This window comes from Giraffa tippelskirchi, chromosome 11 (assembly GCF_054371585.1).
Source record: "Giraffa tippelskirchi isolate mGirTip1 chromosome 11, T2T-mGirTip1v1.2.pri, whole genome shotgun sequence".
Lineage (NCBI taxonomy): Eukaryota > Metazoa > Chordata > Mammalia > Artiodactyla > Giraffidae > Giraffa > Giraffa tippelskirchi.
Window position 1 is genome coordinate 110,978,338 of NC_137285.1, and position 27,189 is coordinate 111,005,526.

Genomic DNA, 27,189 nt, shown 5'->3' on the forward strand with positions numbered 1-27,189 from the left:
AATCTGAGTACGACTGTTGGATTGTGTCAATGTCAGTGCCCTGGTTGTGATATTGTTCTATAATTTTTCAAGTTTCACCATTGGGAGAAACTGAATAAAGTATACATGGGATCTTTTGTATTATTTATTATAACTGAGTGTAAATTCACAATTATATTTAGCAAAAAATGACTTTATGCTTAATGTAGTACTTAAAAGTATAGGCTTTGAGCCTGACATACCTGGCCTTGAATCTTGGCTCCATCACTTTTTAAGTGACCATGTTACCTAATTTCTCATTGTTTTGTCTTTCTCATTAAATAAATGAGGATAATAACAGTAGGTACCTGATAAAATTTTGAGAATTAAATGAGATGGAGCATTTAAATCACTTTCCCATATGCTTGACATACAGGAAATACTGGAAAATATTAGTTGCTGGGATGATGATGATGATTTCTGTAATTAAAGATATAAGAGGAGCTTTTCATCATTTCTCAGCCTGTGTTCTAACTGGCCACTGGATATTTTGGCTTATATTTAATAAAGACATTTTGAATTTTCACATCATTATTTTACTTAAAATAAGGTCAGTTTTATCATTTGGATCTAAATGATTAGTGCTAATGAATGAATTGGAATTAATGACAAATTTGAGATCAATGTGTGGGTACAAAATAAGAGAGAAAAACAGACTGAAACTGAACAACATAGTATCTACTCCACAGTATCTATATTTCAGAGACACATCTCTGAAATATAAAATTATTTTCAGTTGCAGCCCTCCAGATTTTCTCTATGCAGAGAATGTACATGTATGATTTCTCTCTTTTCTTTTACTGAAGTCCCTGTGATATAATGGAAAAAGCACTGAACAGGGTGCAGAAGTTCTGGACTCTAGATCCAGGTCTGTCACAGGCAGTGTGACATCAGTTTTACCTTCTCAAGCCACCTGGTTCCCTAGGTGTAAACTGTGAGATTTGAATTGGATTAGTGACTCTCAAAGAATGGTTCTTGAACCAACAGCACTAACTAGCTTCACCTAGGAACTTGTTAGAGCAGTATACTCAGGTTCCCACCTCAGATCTACTGATTTCTGAGAAGGGGGTCAAATAATTTTTGTTTTAACAAGCCCTCCAGATGATTCCAAAGTCCACAAAAGTTTGAAAATCTCCTCTCTGGATTAAATTTTAGTCTACATTCTAGACTGTTGGCCCCAACCCCCAGAGTTTCTGGGCTGGAGTCTGATCATTTGCTTTTTTTAAAGCTCTCAGGTATTGCTGATGCTGCTGGTTGGGTACCACACTTCGAGAACTACTAGGTTAGATAAGCTCTAAGCTTCATTTCAACTCTGTGATTCCATCATTATCATTGTTTTCACAATACCTTCTGTCCCCCTCCTTATTTACTTTGTTTCTCAGTTTATTGAAACTACCTCTTACCTAATAGCATTGAAACTTTCTAAAATATCCTGTTATGTAGAGGATGATGGACAGAAAAGAACTTCCTTAAGTTCTTACAGCTTATGTTAACATGAAACACCTACAGCTCTTTAATGTTAAAAATGACCTTAATTACTTAACTTTAGTCTCTCAGTTATATAGCTAGCTACAAAGGAAATATCTTCAGACACCAAGATTCAATAATTAAAGTCTGATACCTGATTGCCATTGATGCCCTTATGCTTAAGATCTGAAGAGCTTGGGCTCCAATGTAAAAATAAAGTTATGTTTTCAGATGCTGTTTAATGAATAACACTAAGGATCCCAAATTACATCTTCAAATGAGCCTTTTAATCCCATCTTTTTTTTTCTTCGTTTTCTGGATATTTAGGATAAGATAATGCTCTGTGAGGCATGGGTCTGCTGAAAACAAACAAGCCTCTGCCTGCCAAACTGAATTATTTATTTGACTCATGTTTTCTTATTTGAAGTCGAGTTATGGGTTAAGATCCACTGTTTCTTGTGTTAGTTCTTTAGTAGTTTGATAAATGTCTAGTACTGAATAGCAAACTGGATAAGAAAAACTAAGGATCTAACATTTACTGACTGCCTATTAAATGCTAGTCACCGTGCCACAAGCATTACTTTTCTTGTTTATTTAATCCTCACAGCAACCGTACTGCTAACTACCAGCTAAGTTAGTACACATTAGCTTTGGTTTTTACATGAGGAAATAGACTCAAGAAGGCTGAGTAACTGTTCAAGATCACACTGCCAAGGAAATGACACTGCATAGATTTAAGCTCCAGATTCATTTGACAACAAAGCCTTGTAGACATAGTGTTGAATGAATGGAGGAATGACTATACAACATTATCTTCCTAATGTTGACTTTTAAACAAACGTAGAATTATAAAGTTGAAAATGCACCATAGGTCATTATCTAATTAGGGTTTAAGTTATGTCTATCCTTTAAAGTATCTGTGACATATGAGTATACAGCTGTTACTTGACCACTTCCCTGGAGAAGGGCATGGCAACCCACTCCAGTATTCTTGCCTGGAGAATCCCATGGACAGAGGAGTCTGGTGGGCTACAGTCCATAGGGTGGCAAGGAGTCAGACATGACTGAATCATCTTAGCACACACACACACAGGAAAATGGCACAAAGAACCTCTTTAGTCCCAGTGATTATTGAATAACTCATTATTAGAAAATTCTTCTTTGCATTAAACTTCCCTAAAATCTTTCTTTCGAGCCTAGTTCTGTTCTTTTAATCACTCAGACTTAATCAAGTTCTTCTTCCACACATAATTCTTTCAAATATTTCAAGATAAATGTATATCTTCTCTGTCCCAATCAAAATAGCTCCATTTTTTTAGCTTCTCAAGATCCATAACACATAATAATAATTTAATAAATATTCATTGAAAGAAGGAAAGAAAAATTTATTTGATACCTAGACTCCCTACTTTTTGTTTCATTCCTTTAGAATGTGAAGCATCTGTGCTGTGTTCTGGGTGTATGCTGAGACCATATTTCTAAAACTAAATGAAGTGATTTCCTTTGATATACTCTTATACTAAACAATAGTCACCCATAAAAATATCATGTCTTATTTTCTGACATAGAACAGTGCTGTCATCTTTGACATCTCAAGTTTGCAAGCTGGAATTGAACAGCAAACCTAGTGCTTTTCTTCAGGGTTAAAGGCAAGACCTGGGCACCAGGGGATCAGCTCCAGTTTAAGCAGGCTAAGTTTGTACTCAAACGTATAAAACTTGGGCTTACCTCAGCTAAAATGGAAGAAAAAGCTGCCCAAAGCTAGTTTCTTTCACGCCCCACTGGCAAGGTAGTAATTGCACAAAGACCTTTTTATTATAAGTTGATTTTCCTGAGAAATGAATTCAGAAAAATACTGTAAAGTGTTTATTTTTTGCTTGCCCTTTATTAACCCACATCTTAGGGCTTTCCCTAGAGAGAAACTGTTGGTAAATGAAACCTCTTAGACCTACACAGGAGCATTTTTGCAATCTGTCCCTGGCTGTGAAGGGAACAGAGACAGGATAAGGCAAGTTGGTGCTATTTAAACAGGGTCATCAGCCAGTATATGGAATTTTGCCTAAAGAGAATATTTAGGAATTTAAACGGGGGAAGGGTTTGGGGTTGGTAGACTACTAGTAAAGGTTTGTATCTTAAACAGGATATAATGCAGCTTTTTTATACTAGTAAGGAGGGTAAAGACCCTGTTTGAACTTAAAGATCATTGCTGTTAGTACATCCTACTTTTGATCTTTAAATAGCAAAAGTCCTATAGTTTAATTTATAAAATCATGCCCTGAAAGCCAGTACAAAACCTTCCTGTGATGCTATTCTGGAATCAGGACAGCATGCATAGAGTAAGGGAGGGAGCTGGGAAATTAAAATGTGATTTTCACAGACACGATTCTGTCATAGTTCTTATTTTCTTTATATGGAATACAAATACTGATATAGAGTGAAGATTTTCTGTTTTGCATTTTTGTGCTCTTTGATACATTTATTGAGGTCAAATGAAATTTGATATAGTAGGATTTATTATGAAATGCTCTCTGAATACAACTCCATAATTACTCAGCTACATGGTAGTGCATAAAGCTGTAAAACTGCTTAGCCAGACAAGCAATTTATATGTTACATCGAGGTGTGTATGGCAAAGAATATTAGTTTAATTGGGAGCCAAGAGGTAGTAGCCTTAAATCTGAAGGGCTATATGTTTGACATAATGCAGCGATGCTTTGAAATAAGATACCTAAACTGGGGAGCTACAGCTTTTGGAATATATAACAATTAGACATTACTTTCTGACCAAGGATACTAGTAACAGTTTTCAGAATAAAGCACAGAATGCAAAGCTGATGCAAGGGCAAAACCTTTCAACACTGTATGGTGAGAGAATAAAACATTTCTTCTGGCTCTGTGTTTTTTAAAAAAGAAAAAAATAAAAGGAAAAAAAAACCAGTCAAGATGAAAGAAAACCATTCACTATAATTTAGTGGAAGCAGAGATGAGGCAAATTCACAAAGAGGTTAGATCGTTGGTATACCAATGGAATCTGAAAGGGATTTGGTAAAGTTAGCCTGAATTTTCTCTGGGACCAGATTTGGAATGAGGTTAGAAATGGGTGGCTGTTTGGGTACCAGCACACCACCAGGAGTGAAAAACAAATACTTCTTGGCGTGCATTTGCTCTGTGTCTGATCATAGGCTCTCTTCTGTTTAGCAGGTTCAGGGTCACATGCCTCCGCTCATGATCCCAATTTTTCCACATGACCAGCGGACCCTGGCAGCAGCTGCTGCTGCCCAACAGGGATTCCTCTTCCCCCCTGGAATAACATACAAACCAGGTAAGTAGACAGGGATTTAACATTCTTTCGTGAATGCTAAGATCCGTATGTTTTTGCTTAGTAGTCAAAACAAACACAGAAACATATGAAGGAACTATGAATAAAAAGATCATAAAAGGTATTTTAAAGTAAAATTAGAATTGTGAAGGGGGCATGTTAATAACTAATTGGTTACTTGAAACTTTACTTTCTCTCTCCCACTTGAATTTGTTCTGTATTCACAGATAAAATGCTACTTTCCCTCGGGACTACAAATTTTGTCAGCTCTCTCTCATATCTTTACTGTGAATAATTGTCTTTGGTTAAAGATACTTTTCTCTTCCTGAGAGCTTTTATACTCTAGGAAAGTGGTCACATACAGTATAAAATGCTATTATTGTTTGTTGTCTGATTTTTCTTGGAAGAATAGTTCAAACTGAACTGATTTAATTAGCTTGCTACTAATAGGTAAAATTCTTCTTTTATTTCAGTCTAAATAATGAAGCATTCAGTAGTATTTTCTCATTCATCTTTGAACCTCAAAGACGAGGTCACATAACCTTGCAGTGAAATATGTTTTGAGATGATTTAGCAAATGTTATGATTTTTCTTTATTCCTCTGGGTTTACTGGACTCCTAGGGAATTCAATTAGGGGCATAATGGTTTGAAGCTTCTTTCAGAGCATCCTTGTAAACAGGGCTTTAAATGTTTAAAGATATGTTGCCAAAGGAATCCAATGTAAGAAGATAGTCAAGTAAATAAAAGTCAACCTTAATTTCATTTGTGCATTCTTTGTAAGTGACCTCACCTCAGAAGTAGTGACCTTGTTCTACTCATTAATAATTTCTGTGTCAAGTTCTTTTTAACGTATTAACCTGATTATATTAACCTCCCAATCTGAGTGCAACAAATCTGAGTGCAGCAGATTTTTTATGTGTATGGGTTTATAAAGGTATTTTAATATGCTTAAAGCAGCAATAAAGTATAAGTCACTTTACAAAATTCTCTGTGAGGAAACTTACTGAATAGTATAAGACCAAACCTAGTGGGTTTTAACATCTTTTTTTGCCATCAGTTACTCTTATGCATTTGTTAGAGAACCCCCTTCCAGTGAAGAAAGGTAAGATGTCTGTGTCAAAATCCAAATGATTCAAAAAATAGAGATTTTGAGGGATTGGTTAATTTAAGGACTGACTTTAAAAATTCCTCAGATACAAACCTGAGTAAAAGGATATGTGAGTAAAAGAAAAGTGTGTTATTCAAATTGTTAAAAGTTGATTTTTCTAGAGCAGAATTTTTAGAGCAAGTTATATTCTGTGAAATTAGTATCTATATTAAGGACAGGATTTTATTTTGCCAGAGAATATCTTTCTGTCAGTGCAGTGGTTCAGTTCTTCTCTGATCTCTATAAATAGTTTTGAACTCTCTTCATTTTGACTTCCTTCGGAGTGTTGGTGTACACTAAGTTTACCTGTTTATTCTGAATCTGAGTTTTCATCCCTACACCAGTCTTAGAAACCTTTTAGATGAACTATACATGGAAACTCTCTAATTTTCATGTTTTTAAATTAAAAATTCTCCACACTTAAAAATCAGGTTATGGGCATTATTTTCTACTAGACATAGACACCAACGTAATTAGCATATTATGTAATTTTGTTAAGATAATAACATTGTTTTTTATGAGGGAAGCTATTTTTATATAGTCCATGAATTTAGACCATTTTATAAAGAATCTTCTCACACAGTATCAATGAGATTGCAGTAGATAAGTAAGAATGTAGAGATTGGGGCAATGCTGTGCAGCAGTACATTACTTCCACTGAACAGCATCTGTGCAGCATAGAGCAGTGTCCTGGGGTAGCAAGGCTGGATTTGATTATGTTGGCTAAAACCTGCTAGTTAGGGCAGGGCAATGGATTTGGACATGTAATGATTTTTCATCACAAGCAAGGCTGATAAAAAAGGTATTATCTGGTGACCCCTAAGTTATGTCAGAGAATTCAGTTAACCAGAACTCTAAATTCCCAGGTAGCATCTCAGGTGGCTCAGAGGGTAAAGAATCTGCCTGCAATGCAGGAGATGCAGGTTCAATCCCTGAGTCAGGAAGATCCTCTGGAGGATGGCAACACTCCAGTGTTCTTGCCTGGAGAATCCTATGGGCAGAGGAGCCTGGAAGGCTACAGTCCATAGAGTTGCAAAGAGTCGGACATGACTGAGTGTGAGCACAATGCTAAATTATTAAATACTTTGGCTAATGCAGATTTTATTGTTTAAAATAAATAATTAAATTTATATGTTCAGATGCTATTGGTAGAGACATTACATACTTAGGAGACTTGGTGTATGCAGTGTTCTTGTCATTCACATGAATTGGGAGAGGAGAATACTATTTGACTGGAGCCTGGACAAGGAAAACATTTTTGCCCCACACTGAACTATAGTAATTTCACTTGTGTGACAGCAACACAAGTAGAGGAGTAGCATCACATGTAAATGTCTTGAAATGGTGGTTAGCTGTATAGTTGGATCCCCTAAGCAACAAGAAGAATAAGTGCCACATTGGCTCTCTTTTCATCTTCCCATAAACTGAAACAATTCCATACTGTTTTTTAAAATTAATTTTTATTGGAGTATAGTTCTTTTCAATGTTGTGTTAATTTCTACTGTACAGCACGATGAATCACTCATAAATGTACATATATCCTCTCCCTTTTGGACTTCCTTCCCATTCAGGTCACTAAGTGCATTAAGTAGAGTTCCCTATGCTATACAATATGTTCTCAATAGTTATCTCTTTTATATGTAATATCAATAGTGTATATGAGTCAGCCTCCCAATTGCTCCCACTCCCGCTGCCCTCTTGATACCACTGTATTTGTTCTCTACATCTGTGTCTCTGCTTTTGCTTTGCAAATAAGATCATCTATACTATTTTATCTAGATTCAAATTCTGTATTGTTTGTGCCTCTGGCTGATTGAATAATCATCTTCATTTCCAGAAAGCAAAGACCACCTTGGGGTTATGTTCACTGTTAAAGCTGACTGTTTCTGAATCCATATAGTACATTCTAAACAAATACATTTAGAGCTATCAGCTTCCTCCCCTTCTGATAATTTGACCCATTGTTCTGGGCATTTCAGTGTCCCCATGTGAACACCAGGCAAGCTCTCCCACCTTGGTAGGTTGCTGAGGAGGCGGGTTGACTACAGAGACTGTACCAGTTTCAGGGGAACATCTATCAAAATAACTTGTGTAGAATTTCTTGTATTGAGTTTTATTCCTTAATTAACTTCCCCTCTTTTAAAGATGATTCTCTAATTAGAGACATCTTTCTAGAAAGTAACTTATCAGGACCTAGAACATACACCACAGAATATCGGTTGCTTTGCTTTATCACATCACGATACTGAGAGATACAGCAGTCCAGGGTAAGATAAATACAGTTGAGCACCTGTGTTTGTGAAAACAAACAACAACAACAAAAAGCTTTTGTAGCTGCCAATGTGTATATCAGATCGATTGAACTGACTGTAAAATAAAGATACTGGATAGATTCCTTGTGTGCCAGAGATGGTTCAGCCGACCCATGAACTTCATGTAGCTGGGATTTTTAAAAATGATTGCTGCTAGAGCAGCACCCTAAACGTTTCCCAGGAGATCCTAGGAATAGGATGGCTGCCTGCTCATGACTCCTTACTGACTTATTGTTATATTAAATATTATGATAACAGTTAAAGTTTATTGAATAATTACTTTGTGCCAAACAGTGTGTTAAATGGTCCACATGGATTATATTTATTGAATTCTTACTTGAACATGTCACTTAGCCTTGCTGAGCCTTACTTCTTTATCATCTAAAAAAAATATGTCATGATTTGTCCACTGCTCAGTATGGGTGTGAAGATTAAGTTTCTTAAAATATATGAAATCTCTTTGAAAAAATTCTAAAGAACTACGTTTGGGGATAAACTCTGACCATGAAGCCTGAGTAAATTTAACTACATTAAACTGCATTCTTATCCACTAGAAATGTGGTTCAAGAACTGAGCATTTGACTGAGATATACTGCCTCTCTGTCTGATGACCCAAAGCAATTTTATTCTAGTGTATCTAATGCTTCTTTAAGAAAAAAAATTGTGAAAAAAAATACATAAAATAACATTTTTTATATTAACCATTTTTCAATGTACAACTCATTAGTATTAATACATCTGCAGTTTTTAGTAACCATAATCATGATCTATACTCCAAACTTTTAATCATCAACAACAGAAACACTGTGGCCATAAACAGTAACTCTTCCTATCCCCTTACCCCAAACCCCTAGTAACTTCTGTTCTGCTATTTTTCTATGTGAATTTGCCTATTCTAGATACTTTATATGAATAGAATCATACAATATTAGTCCCTCTGTGTCTGGCTTATTTCACTAAGCATAATGTTTTCAAGGTCCCTCCATATGGTAGCATATATCAAAAGTCCATTCTTTCCCCACATTCTGGATATTGTCAATAATGCTTCTGTGAGCATTGATATGTGAATACCTGCTTGTGTCCCTGTTTTCAGTTCTTTTGGATATATATGTAGGAATGGGATTGTTGAATCATATGGGTAGTTCTATGTTTAATCTTTTGAGATGCCATCAAACTGTTTTCCATAGGGGTTGTACCTTTTACATTTCCAACCAGCAATGCAACAGTGGTCCAGTTTCTTTATATCCTCACCAATACTTGTTACTTTCCTATTTTTGAAAAAATTATAGCCAGCCTAATATACATGAAGTGGTACCTCATTGTGCTTTTGGTTTTCATTCCCCTAATGACTAGTGATTTTGAGCATCTTTTCATGTGCTTACTGGAAATTTGTATAGCTACTTGGAAATGTATCTGTTTAAGTACTTTGCCTAGTTTTAAATTTAGTTGTTTGTTTTACACTTACTGAGTTTTGGGAGTTCTTACATATTCTAGATATTAATCCTTTGTAAAACTTACAATTTGCAAGTTTTTTTTCCCTCATTTTGTAGGTTGTCTTTTCATTTACTTGATAGTATCCTTTGATACACAAAAATTTAATTTTGATGAAGTTTGATTTTTCTATTTTTCTTTTGTTGTCTGTGCTATTGCTATCATACCATGAAATCACTGCCAAATCCAAAGATTTACTCCTGTGTTTTCCTCTAAGAGTTTTATAGTTTTAGTACTTAAGTTTAGGTCTTTGATCCATTTCATTAATTTTTGTATATGGTGTAAGTTAAGGATCCAACTTCATTCTTTTGCATGTGGATATCAATTTTTCCAGCACCATTTGTTGAAAAGATGTCTTTTCCCCAGTAAATGGTCTTGGTGCCCTGATTAAAAGAAAAAGTCAATGAACTGTATATGTAAGGGTTTATGTCTGGGCTGTCTATTCTGCTTCATGAGTCTATATACCTGTTTTTATGCAAGGATTATACTGTTTTAATTACTCTAGCTTTGAAGTAAATTTTGAAGTCAGAAAGTATGAGCCTTCCAACTCTACTTTTCTTTCTCCAGATTTGTTTTAGCTATTGGGGGTCCATGCAATTTCAAATAAATTTGAGGATTGGCTTTTCCATTTCTGGATTGTTGAATTTTGGTAGATATTTCACTGAATCTGTAGATTGCTTTGTTGATCTTAACAATATTAAGTCCTCCTGTCTATGAACCTGAATGCCTTTCTGTTTATTTCGATCTTTTAAAATTTATTTCAGAAATGTTTTATAGTTTCCCAGTGTACAAATCTTTGCCTCATTTGTTAAATTTATTGCTAAGTGTTTGGTTCTTTTAGATACTATTGTAAATAGAATTGCTTACTTAATTTCCTTTTGGATTGTTCATTACAGGTATATAAAAACACAGTTGACTTTTGTGTATTAATCTTGTACCCTGAAACTGCTGCTGAATTTATTTATTAGCCCTAGTCATGAATTATTTGGGATTTTCTACATATAGGGCCACTTCATATGCAAATAGACATAGTTTTACCTGTTTTTATCAATTTGGATGCCTTGTGTTTTTTTCTTTTTTTGTCTAAAAGTACTAGTTAGAATTTCTAGCACAGTGTTGTATAGCAGCAGTGAAAGTGGGTATAATTTTCCCAGTCTTAGTCAGAAAACTTTTCAGTTTTTTGCCACTGTGATGTTAGCTGTGGGTTTTTCAGAAATATCCTTTATCATGCTGATGAACTTTCGCTCTATTCCTAGTTTTCTGAGAATTTTTATCATGAAAAGATGTTGGATTTTGTCAAATGCCTTTTCTGCCTCAATTGAGATGATCATGTGGATTTTTTTCCCCCATTGTTCTATTAATGTTATGTATTGCATTGATTTTTTTCATGTTGAACCACCCTTGCATTCCTGGGATAAATCCTACTTTGTCATGGTGAATAATCCTCTTGATATGCTTTTGGATTTAATATGCTAATATTTTGTTGAGGATTTTAGTATTCATGCAAGATATTAATCTATATTTTTTGTGTCTTGTGATGTCTTTATCTGGCTTTGTTATCAAGGTTATATTGGCCTCATTGCCTCATAGTTAGGATGTGTTTCCTCTTCTTCAATTTTTTGAATATTTGTAAGAATTAGTGTTAATTTTTCTTAAATGTTCAGTAGATTGGTGAAGCCATCTATCTGGTCCAAGAATTTTCTGTTTTAGGAGGTTTTTGATTGCTGATTTAATCTCTTTATTTGTTACAGGTTTGTTTATATTATCCATTTCTCCTTGAGTCAGTTTAGGTAATTTGTGTGTTTCAAGGAATTTTTCATTTCTTCCAGATTGTCTAATTTGTTGGTGTATAGTTGCTACCTAATATTTCTTTTTAATTCCTTTGTTTCAGTTAGCATTTATTGACCACCATTTATTTTCTGATATCTGTATCTATATATATTAATATATGTATGTATATATATAAGTATACATATATGTTCTCATTAAATTTTTATAGCAACTCTAAACCATAAATGACATTATCTACATTTTGTTTAAAAAAAGAAACTAAAGGTCAAAGAAGATAATTAACTTTCTACACCTTCACCCCAGAAATTAGTGGAGATAGAATTTGGACTGAAGTTCTGAATTTTATACTCTTGCAGGCCTGATCTAAGCATAAAGGATATGAAAAAAAGTCCAACTTTTGTGTGTGTATGTGTAAAAGATGTGATTTATATGTATGGGGTTATCCAAATGGCATCTTGTGAAGCTTGCCATGTCTATCTTTTCTTGAATATTTAAAGCAGAGGCATGTAACCACTACTGCTGGAATACTTCATTAATTAAAGTCATCTACTTGAAATCAAGCTCAGATGGTAAAGAATCCACCTGCAATGCAGGAGATCCCAGTTGGATTCCTGGGTTGGAAAGATTCCCTGAAGAAGGGATAGGCTACCCACTCCAGTATTCTTGGGCTTCCCTGGTGGCTCAGCTGGTAAAGAATCCACCTGCAATGTGGGAAACCTGGGTTTGATCCCTGGGTTGGGAAGATCCCCTTGAGAAGGGAAAGGCTACCCACTTCGGTATTCTGGCCTGAAGAATGTTGCAAAGAGTCAGACACAACTGAGTGACTTTCACTTTTACCCTTGGAATCAATGCATTTCTGAGGTTCTTCAGATTAGTACTCTCTTTTAAATGAGTATTTAGGTCCAAGAAGAAAATATATATGTTCACCTGTATAAAATAACCTAGTTTTACGGAGATTGAGATTATTTTAAATGTGCCCTTCTCATATACAGAGGCTATATCATTGGTGAGCTCTCATTAAGTCATAAACTTTAAATTGTTATTTTAAGTTAATTTCTTATAATGTGGATGCATTTATATTATTTCATCCATACTCATATATTTAATTGCTATTGTGACAAATACCATGGTTTTCATATAATTATATAAGAGTCTGGATGCATTTATGAAATAAGTGAAGAAATTAAGATGATCCTTGATTTTTAGCTTCTTTAAAGGTATGAAAACAATGCAGATGCTCTTAGAAAAAATCTTGAGATCAAGACTCTCCTCATCATGTGTCTATTCTTTGATGAATAGAGGAGAAATTTAGCAGGAGAAATAAGAACATCATGACCTCAGCAATATATACTATAATCTATGCCAATTTTTTTTTGTTCAATTGTTCTCAGAACAAATTAAAGGTTTTGTTTTATTTTTAGGATTCTAAATATGTCATTCATTGCCTGCTAACTTTTGCTATAATGTGTTGTGATGTCTCACAAAGATAAATTCAGATTGATTATGGCATTCCCTCAGAATACAGAGGAGTTATAATATTTTGCTATTCTGAATACATTCATCCAAGCAATATGCAGTGTGGCAAGTCCAAGTCTATATTGGTGATTGTGATGGAAATATTTACATGTTGTAGCAAAAATGATAACTTATAGAAATGGGGTCTATCTATGAGTTATTTGGCAACTCAAATAACTTACCATCATCCTGTGATACCACCAGACCAAAAAATCTGTGAGATTAGGGATGTGTAGTATTTTTTCCTTTTGTTTTGGAGAGTAGAAAATGAGGCATGAGACTTTAAGCCAGTAACCAAAGAATCTTTGAGTCCTGTCTCATAGTTTAATTTATCTTTCTTCTCGGCTCCTCCCAAACTCTTTAAATAAGTTAATATCTGAAGTTAGCATCTTAGAAGACTGTAACCATCACAGTCCCTTGTCTTCCTAAAGAATCAAAGAAAATAGACAGATTTTTATCCATGGGAGTTTTTGCTTTTTAATAAAAATAAAGTTTATATTTGAATTACAGAAACTAGTATTCTTATAGGAGGTAGCCTGTGTCTAATGGGTCCTACATTCATGATATGAGGGCCTCCTCCTCCAGTGTTTACGTCTTATTAAGTTTTGGCTTCATTTCACTTTCCTTTAAAATTAAAAAATATACTTTCTCTCATTCAGGGGCTCTTGCTATGGAGCCACTTTGATTCTAGACTTATGGCAAGTGAAACTGATGTCAGTCTAATTTTCCATAGGTTGTAAATCCTGTTTCATATTTGTTCTGTAATTTTCAGATAAAAATAATCGGTTGGAAAACCTGAAAGCCTGGAGAGATAGATTTATGTAATGGACATTATTTCCCAAATTAGCATTTAGAAGTTGTCTTCTTATACTAGAGGTAGCAGGGGCCAGATGACAGCAGCGCGTAAAACCAACCTGTTTCAACAGGCTTCATCTTCTTTTGTACAAATTTAAAGAGAATGGGTCCTCACGCAAGCATTTCAAATCCAGAGACAAATTTGAAAAAAATTGCTACAACATGTTGACTGATTTCTTGCCAAGTCAGCCGCTAAGAACTTTTTCTTGATGGACTCTTACACACAGTTAAAGGCGAGGGAGCAGGGAGAGGAAGCATGTAACTTTTTAAAAGAGGAATTAACTCTCTCTACCTCTTAAATCTTCTCTTCTACTTTTAACACCCCCTCTCTTCTTCACCCTTATCCTCTCCCTGTCTGGCTTTTTCCTTTTTCTCGCTCTTCTTATCAGTCCCTGTAATATTTTCTGTTGCTTTAATGTATTCATTTTTACTTTTAGTACTGATACAATGATATGTTCTGGAGAAATAGCTTTCCAAAGATTATATTCAGATATACAGATTCAAACCAGCAGAAAGGTTAAAAACATTTTAAAAATATGCTTGTCAGCAGTGGAAAGAAAGCTGTTTGTAGCCAGCAGGTGAGCTGGAGAGTACTACAGGGTGTGGTAGAGATAGTAATAAATTAACTGGCAAGCCAAAAACTATATTAAAAAAAATCAGCTATTTCATAGCATAGAAGCATGACAGCTATGAAAAAAGGAGTGCCCCAGGGAATTCTTTTAGAGTTTGATTTTTTTAAAAATATGTTTGACATGAAAAATGTTTTAGTACAAATAAAGCAACTGGTATTAAACTTACAGGGAGGGGGTTATGGTTTAGAGTTAGTATGAATAATGCATGATATTTAAAGAAAGAACAGCTCTAAAATGTTCCGAGGGGCAACCCATGTTGATAGTTGGAATGGTGATTTTTTCCCTTATTTTTGAAGCATCATTAATTCAGCATCATTTTGTGATTTTTTAACCTGATAAGATATCAGCCAAAGAAATACTATTTGACTTAGATTAGGATATTCTTTCTTCAGATAATTTAGTTTAAATATTGAGAGGATCAGTAGAATTATTTAAGCGTAAAGCAACAGTCATTTACTATAAAAAATAATTTGGCCTAGTTATCTTTTTTAAAAAGCTCACGTAGCCCTGCAAACCAAAATCAACCTCATAGAAGGGGAAAAACAAGATCAGATATTTTGAACATTACTCCATAGGAGACCAGCACAATATAGTGTTAGTGAATGCATTGTAGCAGTGCTCCATATGCAATCAGAAGCCAATTGTTACTGGACTGTGTACAAGCACACACTGTGCTCAATGGTCTGATGAGGTATTATGGATATGATGCAAAGAGACTGTGTAGATTAGAAGCTAACAATTTGTTAAAAGTGAAAGCAACTTAACATTTACATTGGGTCAGCTGAGGAGCACTTCATGTGGCAAACAGGATGAGTTCCAAGGAACCAGGAGCACCAGGAAGGCTCCAGGTATTAGTGTCCATGCAGAAAGAGAGATTGCATTGCTTTCTAGTTGACTACCTTTATTACTGTGATTCTTTCTACACTTTTCATTATTACATTCAGCTTTTAGTGTGGAAAAGTTCTTGCAAAACAGCATGATTATTATAAACGTCCAAAATGTGTGGAGGAATAGCCTATTAAAATATAGCCTAGAGATAGTACCTAACACTGCCTTTAAAATAAGTAGCTGAAGCCAAAGTGATACTCCATTAAATCACTGATAGTGTGTAATTTATCCATACGTATTAATTTTGATTTCAGTTAGCACTATCACAATACATTCCTCATTACTTTCCATTGGTTCTTCAGGTTGCTTGCTTCACACAGCCTGTGCTCTTAAAGTCATAGAAGGTATTTTAGCCCTGCTATTTAGGAGTGGTCTGGAGCCAGAAACACATTAATAAGATGTTGCACTGATCTCTGCTGAACCATGCTCAATCTCGACCAGACTTTTAATATAGATGTCACATGTAAAAAGTGTGTTTATTTAATCAAATCATCATCAAAGAATACATGATAAGTGCCTAGTGTGTGTCATGATTCTGTAGTAGTTTCCACCAAAAGTTAATGCAGAAAACAGTCTCCTATCTTTTTGGGATACCAGGCATTTCACAGAATGTTAGCAGATAAGATTAGCTTCTCTCTTACCCCTCTCAAATTAAAGAGGTTGCATTTAAATTTTTTTCTCTAATTTTTTTAAATAAAATAAAGGTTAGGGTTATGGACAGTCAATAACTCTTAATTTTTTTTGGACTGTGATACTCTGCCTTATCTACCAAGCCAAAACGTTTTGTTGTTTTAATATAAAAACCTTAATGCTTTCTTGGTGAACTGAATGTCAGCCTGGCTTTAAGATATTTTTTTACTCTTAAAAAAATGATGTATTACAAGATTTGTAATGGAGTGAACATGCTTGAATTGCACATTTAATTTTTTTAACATCACATTCATGTTTTGCCAGTTTGCCTACCAGCTATCTGTTAACAAAAAGTTCCAAGGCAGCCCTGCAAGTCTATGCCCAACTAAGCCTTTTGTTTCTGCAGATGTTTGGGCTTAGAGCAATGTTGTAAAGCTCAGGCGATCCAAGGACCATGTTTGTACTTGTCTGCTGTGATTCCCAGTGCATTGTCTAAACCTGTATGCATTGTTCTTTCTGACAGGTGATAACTACCCCGTACAGTTCATTCCATCAACAATGGCAGCTGCTGCTGCTTCTGGACTCAGCCCTTTACAGCTCCAGGTAAGTGCCAGAAGAAAAAAATGTGGGATACTTGCCAGTACTTTAGTGGAAAACTGCTAACCAGCTGTATGCTAAATAATGGCCTGAATGTTAAATAATTTTTTAAGCATAGCTTGGAAGGATTAACACCTTATGTACTTACCATACTGCAAATAGAAGAGAAAACTGTTAGTGTCAATATTTTTAAAGGAAAAAATGATGTCATGACTTAGTACTATATATTCTCTATCAGGTAAGTTAATGGTTTTACAATTTTTTATGGCTGGTTGATATTGGGTATATTAGCTTTTTCCTTATAACTTCTTCATCCATGTCTCCACTCACGTCCAAATTAGCTCTACATGTAAGTATCAAAACAGACAACAACATTGGATATTTTCCTTCTTGCAACTCAAGAATAGGGAGTTTTTATTACCCAATTACTTGAACTATTTGGTAAAATGTAAACACATTGTCCCTGAATATGTGTATCATCAGCCTCATCCTCATGCCAGGTCAAAAGACTGGCCATGGTGTCTGGCCAGATTCTGGATTGGTTTTCTTTATAAAGCTAAAACTGGAAAGAAAGCACTTTGGAAGCTAATTTTAAAAAATCCCTTGCACTTCATCTTCTTCATAGTAAAATGGAAAGCAGAGGACTAAGTGATCTTTACACCCTTTTTGCGATGCTGTCTTAATGGGAAATTGATGTTAAATATGAGTATATATTTTAACAAAAACAGAAAGAAAGTATCATTAAAATTAATGGTTAAGCAAGCAGTATTTGAGCATTTAGAAAATATAAGATGACAACTTGAATTTCAATACATTGAACAAGGATAGTTTTTTATTCTTATAATGTACTGTGATGATTTTTCAATTTTATTAAATAATTTAGGGAATAGCATCTAACTGGGTATTTTTATTTCTTCTTTGCTATTCCTTATATGACTTCAATGTAAAAGATGTACAGATATTTTATGTGAAAATATAATTTTGAACATTTTCAGTTGAGTCTACAAATAAAGAATTTTTATAGTACTTTGAGCAGTTTTTGTCATAAGCCTCATGCAGAAAGTCTTGAAGATGCCTAGCATTATGGATCCATTATGGATGCCTAGCAGAGCTAGAGATTTTGCCTCATGAAAGCAGCAGCCCAATCTCTTCTAAGCCCTCACCTTCTCCACTACTAGCAGGGAACTTACTGCAGCTGTTAAAAATATAAAAAGAAACCTAACTCACAGTCAGTCTAATCTATTTCTCCTTTTTCCATAGCTATGCTATTGAGTGTCTTCTTGAGTCAGAGGCAAAAATAAGAAACCAGTACCACTGTTTGATCCTATAATCAAGTTTCTGTGAAAGAGAGTATCTGGGTCCTAAACCCTACTTTCTGTTCTTTGGTGTGGTCAGTACCCTGGATTTAGAAATATGTGTTCTGTTTCATGAGTTCTGACAGTATGTTTTGTCTTTTTTTTTTCTGAATATGCTACTAAACAGAAAGGTCATGTCTCCCACCCACAAATTAACCCAAGGCTAAAGGGCCTAAGTGACCGTTTGGGCAGGAGTTTGGACACCTTTGAACATGCTGGTGGCCACTCTTACAACCACAAACAGATTGAGGTATGAATGCTTACATTGGTGCTTCATTGGGTGGGGGACTGGATTGTTCAGTTATATTCTAGGCTTTTTTAACAAGTGCCAAACACTCAAACACTAAAATATAATCTTTCCCTTTTTCTCATTCCTAAGGAGGCTCATTTTCACTCCTTTTCTTTCAGAGAAAAAGTCAAACCCCAAACCAGTGCCTCTGAAGTAGATTGTTTATTGCTATATATTTAGGCAAATTCTTTACATTATGAGTGTTTTCAAAACCATCTTTATTTCCCTTACCCTTTTTTCTCTATGTGCAGTGCTGCATAGTAGTTAAAAAAAAAAAAAAAAAACCTTAAAAATTAAAAAAACACAAAAAACTTCATTTCACCATGTTGATAAAATAGAGTTGATAAAATATAATTCTGTTTTTATAGACAAAACAACAGAGGTTCAGAGAAGTCAAGTTATTTAACCAAGGCTACAAAATTTTCTTGGAGTCAGAGTTATTATCCAGGATTTCTAATTCTATCTATTTCAGGTTTTCTAATTTAGTTTTCTCTGACTGAATTTGAGGTTGGGTGCCTGGGCCTGACTGGTTGTTTTTTGCCCCATAAACTTATATAGTAGCTCTTTCATATTGAACTTCCAATTAAGCTCTTTGTTGTTTTTGTGGGATATTCTTACTACATGGGAGAAGATGCCTCATATAGCTCTTTTAAAAACCAAACCCCTTTCGACTATAGGGACCTAGTCCTCCTCTCTCTAATATCGTGCTTAATTCCTCTATTATATCATTGGAAAACCTCTTTAGGGCTATCAGATTCTAGAGGGTTGTTAGCTATCCCTCCTTAGAAGTGAGAAAGGTCAACTTCTCATTTCATTCTTTAGGACTGTCAGACACTAGAGGGTTGCTAGCTATCCCTCCTTCTTAGAAGCGAGAAAGCTCACAAGAAGAAAGAAGAGAACAAGATCAAAGGACACCTTGGAAGTAGCCTAAGGAAGAGTTCAAGTTCAGAGCTTGTCACTTGCCTTCTTCCTTTCCCTTTCCCTTTGATTATAAAAAGTATACAGGGGGTTCCATCCAGACGTGACAAGACATACGGTTAGAGTATCTGCTATCTTCTATGCAGCCAAAAGGGATTTCTTTTCCAAGGCTTCCTTTTGGCTGTAGAGAAGATGCCACATTTCTGGACGCTCTGATATCTATTGTGCTTAGGATTACTAAACAGAGAGATAACTGGACAACAGGAACAATTCTTTCAATTAGCAAGGCTTGCCTACTCAGGACAGCTAGTTTGTTAAAATTTTAAGTGCTTGGAAGAATGTGAAAGCAGGTGGCCTTGGCTCAGATTCAAAACTTCCTCTCCTCTTGACTTTTATTTTCTCTTGAGGTGTTGAGTTCTGTTCCATCGGCCTTCCCTTAGCTGGTTTTTCTACCCTGTTTCTCCTTTTACTAGTTTTTCACATAAGTTGACATGTCTTCCCCTCACCATCACAGACCTCTGATGCTGTCAAATCTGACTTCTCCTGGGTTTCTGGAAATCATGATGTCGTATATGTGAGTGCCAGACTGTGTAGTGCTAAAGCAATGCTGATCTAGGAGCGCAATATATGCCACACGTCTGTCACTTTAATTAGGCTGAACACGGAACGCATTAAGGTGGAGGTCCTCAGCTTTGCAGGGTAAATTTGGGTTGGTTGGAGAGTTTCCTGTTTTGTTTTGTTTTTTTATCATTAGTCTTGCTCTGTTCTCTTGCTTCCACTTTTTGCACTTTTCCTTGCATGTCAGGAAACCATTGCTGTTTGTTGTATGGTACATTACTTAGAAAAGATGGATCTGATTTGAAAGGCAGATTTCTCAAACTTTCTTACTATGAGTGTAACAGGTTTATTGAGAGTCCCATGAGCAGCACAGTGGACACCCATATCTAAGTTGTTACAGACACTAACATTTTAAATCTTGACTAAATGTAGAGAGAAAACTTAATAGTATTTTGCTTTATTGATTTTAGTCTACTTTCTTTTGTAGCTCGGGTTTTCTCCATTCCTTTAACAAGCTAAAATGTCACAGCTCTGTCAACACTTATGATCACAATAAACTGGGGATACTAAGCATTACAATATGTTAATGAGTTTTATTTCTATTTAGAGATTCTTAGGAAGAAAAGCCACAATGCTTGTATACCACCACCACCTCCACACACACTCTGCTGCATTGAAGAGAAGCGGTCCTCTCTACCTGATATATAGTTAATTTGTCCTTCAAAGGTTTTTCACTTCTAGCATTGTGAGCTGGGGTTATCTTAACAGTAAAGCCATACTCTGGAAGCCTGAAATTTTGTTATCACCCGAGAAAAGATGGGAGCTGTCTATGGCTCAGATCATGAACTCCTTATTGCCAAATTCAGACTTTGATAATGAGGAAAGTAGGGAAAACCACTAGACCATTCAGGTACTACCTAAATCAAATCCCTTTACAATTATACAGTGGAAGTGACAAACAGATTCAAGGGATTAGATCTGATTGACAGAGTGCCTGAAAAACTACGGATGGAGGTTTGTGACATTGTACAGCAGTGATCAAGACCATCCCCAAGAAAAAGAAATGCAAAAAGGCAAAATGGTTGTCTGAGGATGCCTTACAAATAGCTGAGAAAAGAAGAGAAGCTAAAGGCATAACAGAAAAGGAAAGATACCTATTTGAATGCAGAATTCCAAAGAATAGCAAGGAGAGATAAGAAAGCCTTCCTCAGTGATGAATGCAAAGAAATAGAGGAAAACAATAGAATGGGAAAGATTAGAGATCTCTTCAAGAAAATGAGAGATACCAAGGGAACATTTCATACAAAGATGAGCACAATAAAGGACAGAAATGGTATGGACCTAACAGAAGCAGAAGATATTAAGAAGAGGTGGCAAGAATACACAGAAGAACTATACAAAAAAGATTTTCATGACCCAGATAACCACGATGGTGTGATCACACACCTAGAGCCAGACATCCTGGAATGCAAAGTGAAGTGGGCCTTAGGAAGCGTCACTACTAACAAAGCTAGTGGAAGTGATGGAATTCCAGTTGAGCTATTTCAGATCCTGAAAGATGATTCTGTGAAACTGCTGCACTCAATATGCCAGCAAATCTGAAAAACTCAGCAGTGGCCACAGGACTGGAAAAGGTCAGTTTTCATTCCAATCCCAAAGAAAGACAATGCCAAATAATGTTCAAACTACTGGACAATTGCAGTCATCTCACACGCTAGTAAAGTAATGCTCAAAATTCTCCAAGCCAGGCTTCAACAGTACGTGAACCGTGAACTTCCAAATGTTTAAGCTGGATTTCAAAATGCAGAGGAACCAGAGATCAAATTGCCAACATCCATTGGATCATCGAAAAAGCAAGAGAGTTCCAGAAAAACATCTAGTTTTCTTTTATTGACTACGCCAAAGCCTTTGTCTGTGTGGATCACAACAAACTGTGGAAAATTCTTAAAGAGATGGAAATACTAGACCACCCGACCTGCCTCCTGAGAAATCTGTATGCAGGTCAAGAAGCAACAGTTAGAAACAGCATGGAACAACAGACTGGTTCCAAATTGGGAAAGGAGTACATCAAGGCTGTATATTGTCACCCTGCTTATTTAGCTTATATGCAGAGTACATCATGCAAAATGCCAGGCTGGATGAATCACAGGCTGGAATCAAGATTGCCAGGAGAAATATCAATAACCTCAGATACACAGATGACACCACCCTTAAGGCAGAAAGCAAAGAAGAACCAAAGAGTCTCTTGATGAAAGTGAAAGAGGAGAGTGAAAAAGTTGGCTTAACACTCAACATTCAGAAAACTAAGATCATGGCAAATAGATGGGGAAACAGTGGAAACAGTGAGAGACTATATTTTTGGGCTCCAAAATCACTGCATATGGTGACTGCTGCCATGAAATTAAAAGATGCTCCTTGGAAGAAAAGCTGTGATCGACCTAGACAGCATATTAAAAAGCAGAGACATTGCTTTACCAACAAAGGTCCATCTAGTCAAAGCTATGGTTTATCCAGTAGTTATGTATGGATGTGAGAGTTGGACTCTAAAGAAAGCTGAATGCTGAAGAATTGATGCTTTTGAACTGTGTTGGAGAAGACTATTGAGAGTCCCTTGGATTGCAAGGAGATCCAACCAGTCCATCCTAAAGGAAATCAGTCCTGAATATTCATTGAAAGGACTGATGCTGAAGCTGAAACTCCAATGCTTTGGCCACCTGATGCAAAGAACTAACTCATTGGAAAAGTCCCTGATGCTGGGAAAGATTGAGGGCGGGAGGAGAAGCGGATGACAGAGGATGAGATGGTTGGATGTCATTACCAACACGATGGACATGAGATTGAGTAGGCTCTGGGAGTTGGTGATGGACAGGAAAGCCTGGCGTGCTGCAGTCCATGGGGTCGCAGAGTCAGACACGACTGAGTGACTAAACTGAGAGAAAAGATATTTAAAATGGAAAGATACTTCTTACATTAGCATATTCTAATACTTTCTTTCTTTAAAATAAGAAAGACACAGGTAAGTTTTGGTTTTTTTTTTCCACTCCATGCTGATCTAAGGCTGGTTTGCTGGTTTTCTCTGCCTCAGGGGCACAATATTAGGAGAGAGAAGAATGCTATTTTTAGTTGAACAGTTCAGCAGATGGAGTCATGAATGCTCATATATCTGAAGGTTGAGGGGCTTGAACCGTTAATTTTGATAATGTATTTAACCCTGGGAACAATCAGAAACTGTAACTCTAAGGTTACAGTGCTTTTGACCTTTAGAGAATGGAGGGCACTTGCTACAGTAAACAATATATTATATTGCTACTTATTCTGAGTCTCTACTGGTATAAATTTCAGGACCAGTTGCCATTTGCTTTCCTCAGCTATGTTAGCATTGGTCCTTCAAGTAAGTCAAAAGGTAACGGGGGGTCCTTCAAGTAAGTCAGAAGGTAATGATGAGGCAGTCATGTAAATATGGCCTTTAAATAGCTAAGATGTTAGATTATTTCTGAAGAAATATTGTCTCAGAAATAAGCTCAGAATGACTCTTTTTTTGATGAAAAAGTGATTTTAGTGTATTGATTCATTTTTTGTGGTTACTTTCAATATGATAGATACCTAAGGTAATTTTGTTTTGCTTCTTATTTAGACATAATGTTGCCTCATAGTTGTAGTTTATATTAAATACAATTTAGTGCCATATCATGCAAAGTGGTACACCTGTCTCATACCTTCTTATTAAATGATGCATGCTTCTCTTTAGTAAATACAGCAGTTAAATATCACACAGCTTAAGAATTTCTAATTAAAATATCTCCACATGTCAGCATATTGGTAATGTATTATTTTAATCCATCTATTTTGTTTATGAAACAGTGACATATGTTTAGATTGTGAAATATATGAGCCTTAAAAATCACTTTATTGAAGAAAATTAATTCCTACAATACTGTCTCAGTAATGTGTTCACTCACCCAGTCAGTCACTGGCGGCACTGCCAGTCTTAATGTAGGGTAGAAACACTTCCCAGTTTTATCTGCAAAACAGTCTTGGAAAGAAGCAATAGCAGTTCTTTTTCTTAGTTCCAAACGATAGGGTTTTCTTCCTCTACTTTTAAAAAAAATTCATTAATTCAAACCCATCCCCCCAAAACACTTTCGTTGCTTTAAAAAAAAAAAACAATGAAGAATGGAACTGAGTGTATATATAAGGGATTCTGAGAGACCAATCAAAATTAAAAACAAGCTAGTTACCTTTTCAAAGTTAGACATAGTAATTTGTTTGTCAGCAGGGAGACGTTTGGGTCAGCCCTGAAATAAAGTGACTGTCAGCAGTTATTCCTACAAGACAAGTAATTTCACTCAATGTATTACTGACAGATTGCTCACTTCTCTGAATCACCAGAGAAAACAAACTTAATATTGTTACAGGCAGAGTTTCTGTCTTCATTAGCCTCAGAGAATGATTTTTATCTAGCATTCAAAGCCTACCAAGCTTTAGTTGGAACATATTTTAACCAGCACGTCCTTATAATGATAGTATATATGCGTGGTAGCCTGAATGAAAGGAAGCAAATATGAAAATTTTAAAAAACCAATATAAATATATTTTCACTTTTATTTGATGGACATTATGTGTAGTTCTGGAAAGATTTGAGGAAAGCAGTATAATTAGAGCCTTGAAACACTAGAAAAACCCATCAACCATAAGTTATTCTTAAATGAAACTATTAAAGTCTTGCAAAGTTTGCAAAGATGAAGGAGAACAATTGAATTTTTGCAAAAGTGAATAGAAACACATATTTTATTTAAATGATATTGTCAGTTTTCATGCTACAATTGGAAAGTGAAGAAGTGCCTATCAACATTGAGAATGTTCCATTTCTATTTTAGTTCCAGCCTGAATCTTTATGATATTATATTTAGATGCTCTTCTTTGTCTCATACCCTGCCTTCTTGTTTGAAATCATAAACATGCCTCAGTTCTGTGGAGGAAAGAGAGAGTGAGTTAGCTGGACTGGGTGGGCTTTGGAGGTTGTGATTTCTAATAGAGAGGTTGATTAGAGTGACCTATTACTAGCTACCTGATGGAGAAAAAGTAATGCACTGATTCAAAGCTTGTTCTGAGGATACCAACCAGGGGGTTGTTCTTTGAGGAGAAATGCTTGCTTTTCTCATAATCAGCCTTCTCTCACTCACTTTGACTTTAAAAGCATGAAGGAATCTGGAAGGACTATTACAGCTGTGATTAGATGAGCTATGGACTAATAGAATAAACTCCATTTTGGAAGCAGAATCTTGAATGAGAGTTTCTGCTATTACTTTCTATGTTGTCCTGTACTGTTCTCAAATTGCCTTCTTTTTTCAGTTTGTTCCTTGTAAAAAAGGGATAATATTTTTTCTCAGGGTTACTGTGAATAGTAAATGGATTAACAAGGCGTGTATAAATTTCCACAAAAAATCATTATCAGGATAGGAAAAAAACTTTCCAACGTCCCAAATAAGCAGTCGATTCTACTCTAGCTTTGCTGCCTTAGTGTTTCTGATGGGTGGCTCTGATCTACCAGAATGTGTCACTGAATTAAGGGATTTTTGTTTATTTTGTTTACTGTTGAATCCTCAATGTTGCCTGTGACCGTAGTTGGTAAAACTATAGAATTAGTGAATTTCCTTTTTGGTGGTCATCTGCAACTCAATCTTCTTTGGAATTTTTTTTTTTTTTTCAGGGAAGAGAGGGATATGTTCAGCCAAGTGCTCTGTCTTTAGAGGCATATTCTCATATAAACAACTTTTCATTTCTAGGTAGGTTTCTTACAAAAAATGGCAGTGAGTGAGTCTTGGTGGAGGTTAAAGAAATATGGTAGATCAGAGAAGAATGCAAAATATGAAGACATTTCCTAGTGTTTGGAAATATGACTTGTCATTGTATTCAAGAATAAAATTATACCTACTCACAAATTAAAACATTAGGTAAACTGGATTTTCTGTTAGAAATTTGATTTTAAAATAATGTCTAAAAGTTGAGAGCATGGCTCTTCTCACTAAGCTCTATTAATTACTGTGTTTTAAGTCATTTAATTGATGGGATATTTGGCTGTACTCACAGAGATAGTTTAGTAGGAGCCCAGGACCTTGGAATTACAAAACCAGTTCAGTTCTCTATCTTTCTTAGTATAGCATTTCCACCAACATTCATTTAGCTCCAGCCTTACTAATTAATCCACACAACAAGGAACTCCCAGTATGTGAATACTTGTATTTAAATAGACTGCTTGTAAATGCAGTGGTTTCTAAAATAGTGACAGGTATCTCTATTCCTGTTTTTACCAAACCGGAGTTCTGAAGTATTCTTTGGTTGGCATCATGTATCTATATGTTTATGAGTTATAATGAGCTACCTTGGAATTAAGAGAGATGATGTGAGTAAGAACATAGGGGAAGGTTTGAAAGCAAAGTATTCTAGTATTTTAAAAAATGCTTCACTCCAGTTTCCAACCATAGAGTAAGTCAGGATATGCAACATTTATGAAATTTAAATCAGAAAAAGATATGGTGGGTAACAGAACAGACTGAGCAGAATGGAAACATTTTTAAACCACTTTATTCAAGCATGATTGACATACAAAAAGCTGAACATATTTAATATATACAACTGGATGAGTTTGGAGATAAGTATACATCCATGAATACATAACACAATCTATGCCATGAATATATCCATTTATCTCCAAAAGTTTCCTCCCACCATTATTATTATTATTATTATATGATAAGAACATTATTAGATAAGTGATAAGAGCATTTAACATAAGATCTACCCTCTTAGCAAGTTTTTAAGTGTACAATACAGTATTATTAACTATGGGCTTCAAGTTATACAGTAGATCTCTAGGACTTATTTTGCATAACTGAAACTTTGTGCTCTTTGACTAATACTTCCTGTTTCCCCTATCCCATCCCCTGGCAATCACTATTCTACTCTCTGATTCTATGAATTTGACTGTTTTAGATTCCTCATATAATTGGCATCACATAGTCATTGTCTTCTGTGTCTGTGTTATTTAAATTAGCATGTCTTCCAAGTTTATCCATATTGTTGCAAGTGGCAGGATGTCTTCCTCCTTTTTTAAGGCTAAATAATATTACATTTTATGTACATATTACATTTTCTTTATCCGTTCATCCATCAGTAGACATTTAGGTTGCTTTCATGCCTTCGCTATTGTGAATAACGCTGCAACGAACATGAGAAGGCAAATACTTCTTTAAATTCTTGATTTCAATTCCTTTGGAGATATATCTAAAAGTTTCAGACCTTTTTTACATTTAAGACTTCCTTTTCAAGGTTGTTGTTTTTTTTGTATGGTTTAAGATAAAAGTTAAATTTCATTATTTTGCTCGTGGATATTCAGTTTTCCCAAT

The 27,189-nt window shown here is 35.4% G+C and overlaps 1 protein-coding gene across 50 annotated transcripts in view; it reads left to right on the forward strand.

Moving 5' to 3' along the window:
* Nucleotides 1-27,189, forward strand: part of SOX6 (SRY-box transcription factor 6) — a 671,664-nt gene that overhangs the window by 532,717 nt on the left and 111,758 nt on the right. For 23 of the 50 annotated variants that reach the window (XM_081541518.1, XM_081541509.1, XM_081541504.1 and 20 more), the window contains 3 exons: nt 4,687-4,807; nt 16,590-16,669; nt 18,146-18,268. In XM_081541518.1, the coding sequence (XP_081397644.1) occupies nt 4,687-4,807; nt 16,590-16,669; nt 18,146-18,268 (324 nt within the window). Of the gene's footprint in view, nt 1-4,683; nt 4,808-16,589; nt 16,670-18,145; nt 18,269-27,189 lie in introns of all 50 variants that reach the window. The other 27 variants (XM_081541545.1, XM_081541539.1, XM_081541548.1 and 24 more) reach the window with 3 other exon arrangements.